Below are 9,404 nucleotides of genomic sequence, written 5' to 3'. Positions count from 1 at the left end.
GGAGGTGTTGGTGTAAATTGCGGTGACGATGATGGCCCCGGCGGCGTTCCAGCCCCACCGGGAGAGAGGGGGAGAGGGCCCACTACTTCTTCTTTTTCTTCCTTGACCTTCCCCCTAGATGGGAGAAGGGTTTCCCCTCTGGTCCTTGGCTTCCTTGGCGGCGGAGGGGCGGGAGCCCCTCCGAGATTGGATCTCTCTCTCTCTGTTTCCTTCTGTTTCTACGCTCCCTGATTCTGCCCTTTCACTGGGCACTGGATCAATATGTTAGTCCCAAAAATAGTATAAAAAGTTGCCAAAAGTATATGAAAGTTGTATAATATTGGCATGGAATAATCAAAAATTATAGATACGATGGAGACGTATCATGGATGATCACTCTCCTCTTTCAAGCCCCTTCAGATGGACAAACGGCCGAGAGCTTGGAGTCAGATGGACATAGTAAGGCTCAGAATAGACGAGAGTCGTGGGTCTCCAGAAATGGACACACTCCAAGTACCCCATGCCCCGGGAACTTCTCTCGATGACTCTCCCATAGGACGTATGTCGCGCTCCCACGAGGCAGCTGAACCTAACATCACTGCATCACTTTGTTGAGTGTACGGAGACCTTCTACATAAGGTTGTCGTACACACCATAACAAATTTCTAATCATGCTACTAAGGATACCCCATAGTCGAAAGTTGATTCTTGAATGTAAACAATGTTATAGCTATCCTATCATGAGTAACATTTGATAACCCATAGTAACCATCCGATATGAAAGTCCTACGATATTCTCATGGTCTAACATGAGTATACACTAACATATTATGTTAAGACAACAAAGTTGATGATGAATCTCGTGGTATACCACAATTTGAGTCTATCCAACACTATTGTTCCGCCAACAATATGTTTGCATTATTGCCGACATCCTTGTTACTTTAACACTGCCCATGATCAAGAAAACAGGATCATCAACATTAAATGAGCAAAGCTTAGAGGCAAGACTAAGGATCTATTTGGCGTTTATTATTCCTCACATGCAAATGACTTTTTCCTTTGAATCTCATTTATATGCAGACTTGAGAACCATTGCACAGAACAGAAATGTAATGGTTAATTATGAATACGGAAATACATGATAACATTTACTATTGCTTCTGAGGCATATTTCCGACAGCTGTTGTGTCAGTAATGACATGATTTGGCCAGCCAGTGTTTTTTGGCTCTTTAGTAGTGAACATAATATTATTGAAGTTGATACAAGGCAACCTGGTCAAAGTCATCAACGTGCAAAGACATAATATAGAAAACAATTTGAGAACCAGTAAAAAAGATACCCACGACTAAGTCGACCTTGTCCACGACAACACCTTCAACAAGGGAGAACACACTTGCACCAAGGCCATGGCATCCTGCCAAAGATGAACTGGATAAAAATTTTCATCCTCAATATCATTACATCAAGGCTAGAGCATGGACACATAGACAATGCCTTTACCAAGGTAATGATAGAAGTTCATCGCTACTGACCAAGAAAGGTAGAAATGCGGATTTTCATCTCGGATATGACATGGTGTTCCTGTCACCATCTTGACAGAGGTGCACCATATAGCACTGCAAAAGCAACCACGGTATCCTCCGGGGATAGCCACGAATGGCCTTCATTGGAACCCTTCGACATTGGTAGACCTCTAATAAATTCACCTCTTGCTTTAGAGCCCCCGTCCGACCAACTCCAAACATGAATGCCCCTTTGCCGCCACTGGTGACAATCAAAGGGATTAGCGCTGGTAGAAGTTTGGGCAGGAAATCTCCCTCCTACTACCAGCACCACGACCACTAGGAAGCCATCAAACCCGCGTCACACCAAAGGCCGCACCCACCAGACGACAAATCTATCATGCCCTGAGTCATGCAACCAACTATACCGAACCAATCGATATTGGTAGCCACACACACGATCGTCGAACCTCCAATCTAGCCTGACACACGTCTGTCGAACAAGATGCTACATTTCACAGTGAAAGTTGAGTCTGACGCAGTGGAAGAGACCGCATTGATCCGCAAGGGTGATCGTAGAGCCTTGATGTCATATATCACCCGCCAACCCGTGCCTAGGAACTTTTGACAGCCGCCCAGAAGCAAGGACCTCGCTGGCACCGACCAAGCGGGCTTTGTCTGACAGACACTGGCGGCAGCAAGGGGAAGAGGCATGAACTAGAGGACGCTGGTGGCGGCAGCATGGAGGCACCTCCCGAGTCGCCCAAGGGCGACACAGGGGCATAGTGTTTTTTTCCTGATAATTTGATCCAGATATCTTGTCCCCCCGGGTCCGTGGGGCCAGCTTGTACCACTCAAGCTCTGGAATTATGCTTGTTTTACCCCGGTTCAAAAAATGCAAGTTTTTTATCCCGATAAAATGTTAACAAACAATTATTATGTAAACATCCAGAATAGTACATTAGGAACAGTGGACTGCAACATGCAGTAAAAAAAGAAACACGAGAAACGCGTGGTGTAGTTTTCAAGTATAAGAGCTTATGTGAGTGGTTGGGTGGTCACTGGTCAGATTGATACGCTGGCATTTGATTCATATCTGTAGGCCAGCTTATACCTTTCATGAATTTTGAATTCAGCTATTCATGTACTTGTGTGGCAATAATTTGTGCAACTAGCTACCGCATCACGACTATAAATAGGTCACGTGATGTACGTACTTGTTAAGCAATAATTTCTGCAAATAACAACCGCATCTGGACTATAAATAGGGCATCCGATGAACTGATTTGAGTCACCATTCCTACCAGCACTGCCACACATAGCAACCCACGAATATGGATTTGTTTCTGCCACTCGTCTCATTGATTTTGGTGAGTGCATACATACACCACTCGTCTCATTGATTTTGGTGCGTGCATCACATGGACGTACGAATGGCCGTCCCTATATATGTAGTAAGTGCGGATTTGTAAGTCGAGCGTAATGACAATCATACTGTTATTTGTTATGTTGCATGCAGATTGCCGGAGGACAAGGTAAGCAGCATGCTAGTTTTGCCGATGCGGCCAAGATGACGCTGACAAACATGCAGACACAGACGGCATATTGGGAGGCCGCGCTTCCAGGAATTCACATTCCCCCGGCAGTCAGCGACCTGTTAGCCCAACCAAAAGGTCTCTCTCTCTCTCTCTCTCTCTCTCTCCATCGTTTTTGATAATTAACGTATACGTAATTTTTGAGTGTTTTGGAGCTCACACTGTGTACTGTAAACTAAACCAAAGCAATGGTTGGACAATAATAGTTGAGGAGGAATTAATGTGTCTAGATGCAGGAAAATAAAATATTTGGTCTAAATGTATCCTTTTATCACATGGATATATATGATCAGCGTCTGTGCGTACTAGAAACACGATTTTGGTTAGTTTCATTTCTGTTTTGAGTCGTGTCTGTTGATATGCATACGACATATGTGCATTCAGCGCATTTTCTTGAGATGATGTTATAATTAGTCCCAGTAACATCTAGTTTATTACAGGGCAGCAAAAAATTGGACCAAACTATGAAAGAGTCAACTCAGAAGGTGGTCACAGGGACAACCATGTTCATATCATATCACAGGTTAAAGATGATTTAAAAGAGGCCCATGGTTCTCATGGTGAAGAAAGTAGAAAGAAGGTCATGATGACACATGAGACAAAAATTGGTAAGGATCTGAAGAGACAACCATTGTCACATGGGTTACAAGCTAATAATTATGTAGAAGAAAAAAATGATGCGCATAGAGCAAAAATCGCAGAAAATCTGAAGGAAATATCAGTGCCATATGGGTCAGAAAGTGACAACAATTTTAAGAAAGTTTCATTAAATTTGAAGAAGATCCTTGCAGCATATACAACACTGAAAGATGAAAACCTTATGGAAATATCAGTGTCATATGGATCAAAAGTTAGAGAAGCCCACGAAAAAGTTTCAGGGTCATATAGGTTAGAAGGTGAAAATAATTTAAAAGAAATATCTCTGTCTTATGGTATAAATAGCGATGATACTCCAAAGGAAGAATTGGCACATGAAGAAAATGTAAAGGAAATCTCAGTGTCATATGGGTTAGAAGGTTCAAAGAGTTTAAAGAAAGTTCCACTAAATTTAAAGAAGATCCTTGCAGCCTACACACCTTGGAAAGATGGAAATCTAAAGGAAATATCTGTGTCATATGGATCAAAAGGCCAAGAGAATTCAAAGGAAGCATCAGGAATATCTGGGTTAAAAGGTGAAAAGGATTTAAAAGAAATCTCAGTGTCTTATGGTGTAGATGGCCAAGAAAACCTAAAGGAAATATCTGTGACATACGGATCAAAAGACCAACAAATTCTGAAGGAACCGTCAGGGTCATATGTTTTAAGAGGTGAAAAGGATTTAAAAGAGATCTCAGTGTCTTATGGGACAGACGGCCATGAAAATCTGAAGGAAATATCCGTAACATATGGATCAAAGGACCAAAAAATTGGCAAGGAAGCATTTGGATCCTATGGGTTAAAAGGTGAAAGGGATTTGAAAGAAATCTCAGTGTCCTATGGTGTAGACGGCCAGGAGGTTCCAAAGGGAGGCTCCACATCACACGAAGAAAATTCAAAGGAAGTCACTCTGTCATATGGGTCAGTCGAAGAGAAAGATGAACAACCCGACGTTCTGAATCAAGGTGAAGATCATGTTCTACAAGGAAGTATAGTTAATTATTTTATTACTCTACATACAAACCCTCAATCGATTTTTTTGCTATTGTACCTGTTGCAGTAAAAGGAGAGGGGAGCCACCATGTTCACGCTCACAGTTACAAGAACAAGAAAGAGGCTGATGTCTTTTTCTTCCACGACACGTTGAGGCCAGGGTCCTTGATCACTCCGACCATCCCGCCGACCACCTCCATGCCGGCGCTTCTCTCCGGCAACGTCGCCGACTCCATCCCATTCACCACCGAGCACCTCTCCGACATCATCACGATGTTCGCGCCGGCGTCACTCACGATGACCAGAGAGATACGGTGGACGCTGGACACCTGCGAGCACCCACGGACGCTCCCCGGCCAGAAAGCAGGCTGCGCCACCTCCCTCGAGTCCCTCGCCGAGCTGCCGGCGTCCCTGCTTGGGAGGCGAAACGTCCGCGCGTTCTCCGCCGTGGATCTGCCCATGGATGCCGCTGGGACACCGGCGCTTAGGGGGAGGTACAACGTGACGGCTGCACGGAAGCTCTCCGGGCCATCATCTGAGGTCGTGACCTGCCATGACCTGACCTACCCCTACGCGGTGTACTACTGCCACACGTCCAGCCCTACGGCCGCGTACATGGTAACGCTGGCGAGCGTGGGCGAGGGTGCCTCGCCGGCGACGATGGAGGTCATGGCCGTGTGCCACCTCGACACGTCATTGTGGAGCCCGAAGAACCCGTTCTTTGAGCTGCACAAAGTTAGGCCAGGTGATGTGGCCGTGTGCCACTTCCTCACTAAGCTGAGCATCATCTGGGTGTCAGTCGACGGGCATGTCGACACACTGTAGAAGCGAACGTTCACGCCCACAAGTGTCTGTTTATGTGAGCTATGGCATGCATGTATCGAGATATGTGGTAACAAATAAGTGGGCGTTTGCCAATACCACTTGATAATTAAGAACCATGAGATATTAGTTTCTTATGTCTGATAAAATTTTGGTTGTACTACCTCCGTATGGATTTATTGGGCCCTTTCGTATTTTGAGTCAAACTTTAATCTTCTATAAACTACTAAAATAAAAAATATATGTTATAAAAATTTATACTGTTTAATTTGTATTTGAAAAAGCTTTCCGACAATATAATTTTTGTGACATAAGTTTACATTTTGTTAATTAAATTTCTAGATCAAGCTTTAGCTCAAAATAAGAGGGGCCTAATAAATCGTGACAGGTAGTACCAAAGAAGGACACTGACTAAAGCGTTTTAGGACAAAAGGTTGCAACCTGGTGAACCTCTATATTTACATTTGCAACCTAGTGAACCTCTATATTTACATTTGCGTTCATGCTGCTGATGAAAATCATTACTGGAATTGTCGAGTGACAGTTGTTTGCCAGAGTCTATTTTATCAAGCATTCGGCAAACATGCCTTTTGCCGAGTGTGTCGGGAAAAACACACAGAAAAAAAAAACTCGGCACATTGGTGGTTAGCATAATGTTACGCTTGGCAAAAGAAAAAAAAGCAGTCGGTAAAGTCTTTGCCGAGAGGGTTTTGTGCCATTTATCTAGTGTTTTGGGCACTAGAGAAACCCATTGATTCCAGTAGTGTGTCAGGTTGATAGATGGCTCGGAGGGAGATGTCTACGATCACAAGCCGGCTTCTAGCGCCATCTGCCTATGATATGGACACATCTCACGTCGTTCTTTGTTGTACCAATCTATGTTGTAAGCACATCATATGCTTCTTACAAACCAGTAAGCAGTGCAACATGCTGAACGGCAAATAATACCAGATCTGTAGGCAGTGCATATACATGCAGATGCAAATCGCTGCGTAATCATATTCATGACTGGACAACCAATTTGCACACATCACAAAGAGATATGTGTTTGGTCATGCCAGTCAGCTTTTCGAGTTCTTGGTAGCCGATGAAGTTGCGCAGCAGCAGCGATGAAAATCATGATTCCTCAACATTTTTCATGTCATTGACCTTCCTTGGACGGGCGTCCATGATTCTGAGAATGGCTGTGATTGCCGGGCATTTGGTCTAGCGTGGTTAGAGCATCTCCAGCCGTGCCCCCAACAGGTCCTCCCCAGCTGATTTGTTCGCGCCGGCACCCAAAAATCGGCCCAGTCGCGTCCCAGGAGCCCTTTTTTTCCGGTTTGGGCCGAAACTGCCGCCGGCGGACCCAGGCCGAACCCGGCGCGCTGGGGGCCCCCGGGGGCGCCCGGGCAAGCGTTTTTGGCGCGAAAGAGGATGGGCCCGCCGAGTCAGCAAGACGCCGCTTCGTCGCCCTCATCGCCTCGGTTCCCGCGGGAATCAATGCGGCTGGCCAAGGCTGCCGTGCTGCCGCGCCGGTCAGCCTCCATTGATGCCTCACGGGCGCGCAGCAAACGCGCCGCGACGCGCGTCCCGCCCGTCGCCGCCCAGCTACGGCTATAAAAAGGCGACCTCCCCGCCAGTGGACACCACAGCTCTCATTTCCCTCCTCTCCAGCGCAGAAAGCAACACCCTCCCCTCTTCCCGCCGACGAAAAAGATGGCCGAGAGGTACCCAGGCGACGGCGCGGCGGCGAACGGCTTCAGCCGCCGCCACCTCCAAGAGCCGGAGGCGCGCCTGCTCTACGAGGCCGAGTACCCGGCGCCCCTGGACATGCGGGTGCCAGGGACATGGAGGCTGAGCCCCGGCGCCGACCCGGTGCCACCGGTGCCCGAAGGGGCGGCGCGGCGGGCCGAGATCGCCCGCATCCTTTCGTCCCTGATGGAGGAGCAGCGGAACGAGCCGCGCTACGCCACTGACAGCCACACCCTCTGGACCATGTACTTCCAACGCCGCCGCGAGGAGCAGATCACCACCACCAACGACGTCATCCCACGGGGCCGCCTCAACGCCGACGGGCGGCGCGATTGGTGGGGCGTGCCAAGCCGCACCCTCGAGGCCGTCCTCGACCACATCGAGACCGGCAACGTGCTGCACCTTGAGTACCCGTCGCGGCCGTCCTTCTCTCGCCGCCGTGGTAGCTCCTGGACGCCGCGGCGGATGGAGCCGGGGTCGTCCTCGTCATCGGGCTCCGGCTCGCCGGCCGCGCTGAGCCCCATCAAGCCCGAGCCGAAGGAGACGCCGCTCGGGCGCCGCACCCGCAGCGGCGCCCTCGTCATCGACGAGGGTACCCGGCCCTCCCCGCGCTGCTCCCTCCGCCTGGTCCGGCCAAAGCCCGAGCCGGGGCTGCTCCCGGTGAAGCCGGAGCACGTCGAGATGGCGGCCCCCGACGACGAGTCCGCCCTCAAGTGGGCGAAGGAGGAATACGTCCGGGAGCAGGTACGCCGGCAGCGCCGAGCGTACGCGGAACTCCAGTCCCGGTGCCGCGGGCGCGAGGAGGGCGGTGTCATCGTCCTCGACAGCGACGAGGAGGACGAGGCCGGGCCGTCCAGCGCGCTACCATGCCTCAGCACCCCTGGCCAGGGCTGCAGCAGGGACGGCGCCGGCGCAAGCCACCGCGCGACGACGACGACGACGATGACGACGGCGACTACACCCGCTTCTACAGGCTTCTCGGCATGTAGAAGACGGCGACGGCGGCAACGGTGGCGGCTAGGCGTAGTTTAGGCGTAGTTCAGGCGTACTTTGCATTGTTTTATGTTTTTGTACAAATTTCAATGAAGTTTCGCCAAGTTCATGTAAAAATCGTCAAGTTTGCATATATTTGTACGGAACATCGCCGAACCCGGGGCGACCTGTGGGCCGACGACTGGAAACAAAGTCGCCCCTACACGCCAATCTAGCGCCGGCTCGCCCCCATGCGACTCTTTTTTGGCGCTCTGGGAGGCCGAACGGCTGGAGATGCTCTTAGCTTTTGGCCATGATGGTGACTTCCTGTGGTGGGAACGGTGTTGCGATGTGTTTTCTGTTCTCTAGTTTTATCTCCATCCCATGGTGCTCACCCAGATACGGCTCTATTGGAGAACTTGTGAACTTTGCGTCCCCCTTCTAGGTCTATCCGAGGAGCCTCAAAGCTAACCTATTCCACTTTGTACCACTATCATAACTACACGCGCTATAACAACAAATAACTACATTATTTCGCATCGCTTGCCATAGGCTATAGCTAAAGCTATCAACGTGTAAGTGTACATGACCCAAAAACAGCCCATAATCAATTGTGTTCAAAGGCAACATGCATATAACAAAAGAACATAAAAAAGAAACCAACCATGGAGGAAAATAAACGATCTATCCATATGTCAATTAGCCAACTGATGGATTCTCTCTGGAAACACTACTGTAAATATTGTCTACAATTTCATAATCTTGAAAGGGCTTATTTTACTTAATTTATGGACATGGTAGTTCTCCGCAAAAACAAGGTAACATCACTATAGTTTCCCGTAAGTACTAATGCACCAGTTAAGATAGCGGAAATCAATCAATGAATTTAAATGAATGAATTATATATCTTTTTTTTTTTTTGAAATATCTGTCACCGTTGTGTCTCTCAAAGTCTCAATATAACTCTTATCATTGCCTTCCCATGAATAAAAGGCAAAGGACACGAGAAGCCATCATGAACTTCGTGGATCTTTGTGATACTAGTAGCCTTCTCCTAATATCCTTCTTATATTTTTCCTGAATGAAATAAAATATTTTTGTCTTCCGAGAGCATGAGGCCATTAAACTTTCTCTTATATCAAACATCATGTAGGTCCTGGTAGAGCA

General features: G+C 48.0%; 1 protein-coding gene across 1 annotated transcript; it reads left to right on the top strand.

Moving 5' to 3' along the window:
- The first annotated feature begins 2,704 nt into the window (after positions 1–2,704).
- Positions 2,705–5,813, top strand: LOC109753752 (uncharacterized). Its single transcript, XM_020312674.4, has 4 exons — positions 2,705–2,855; positions 3,005–3,158; positions 3,521–4,681; positions 4,777–5,813. The coding sequence occupies exons 1-4, from the start codon at positions 2,820–2,822 to the stop codon at positions 5,532–5,534; spliced, it is 2,109 nt and encodes a 702-aa protein (XP_020168263.1). The 5' UTR covers positions 2,705–2,819; the 3' UTR covers positions 5,535–5,813.
- The last annotated feature ends 3,591 nt before the right edge of the window (positions 5,814–9,404 follow it).

This window comes from Aegilops tauschii, chromosome 7 (genome assembly GCF_002575655.3).
Source record: "Aegilops tauschii subsp. strangulata cultivar AL8/78 chromosome 7, Aet v6.0, whole genome shotgun sequence".
Taxonomy (NCBI): domain Eukaryota; kingdom Viridiplantae; phylum Streptophyta; class Magnoliopsida; order Poales; family Poaceae; genus Aegilops; species Aegilops tauschii.
This window is presented reverse-complemented; position numbering and strand designations above follow the sequence as displayed.

What these genes read in the sequence shown, in the direction of transcription:
- LOC109753752 (XM_020312674.4), top strand. Translation starts at nt 2,820, where the DNA reads ATGGATTTGTTTCTGCCACTCGTCTCATTGATTTTG. An exon ending in CACTCGTCTCATTGATTTTG is followed by an intron (nt 2,856 to 3,004) that starts GTGAGTGCATAC and finishes TGTTGCATGCAG; the next exon opens with ATTGCCGGAGGACAAGGTAA. An exon ending in ACCCGACGTTCTGAATCAAG is followed by an intron (nt 4,682 to 4,776) that starts GTGAAGATCATG and finishes TACCTGTTGCAG; the next exon opens with TAAAAGGAGAGGGGAGCCAC.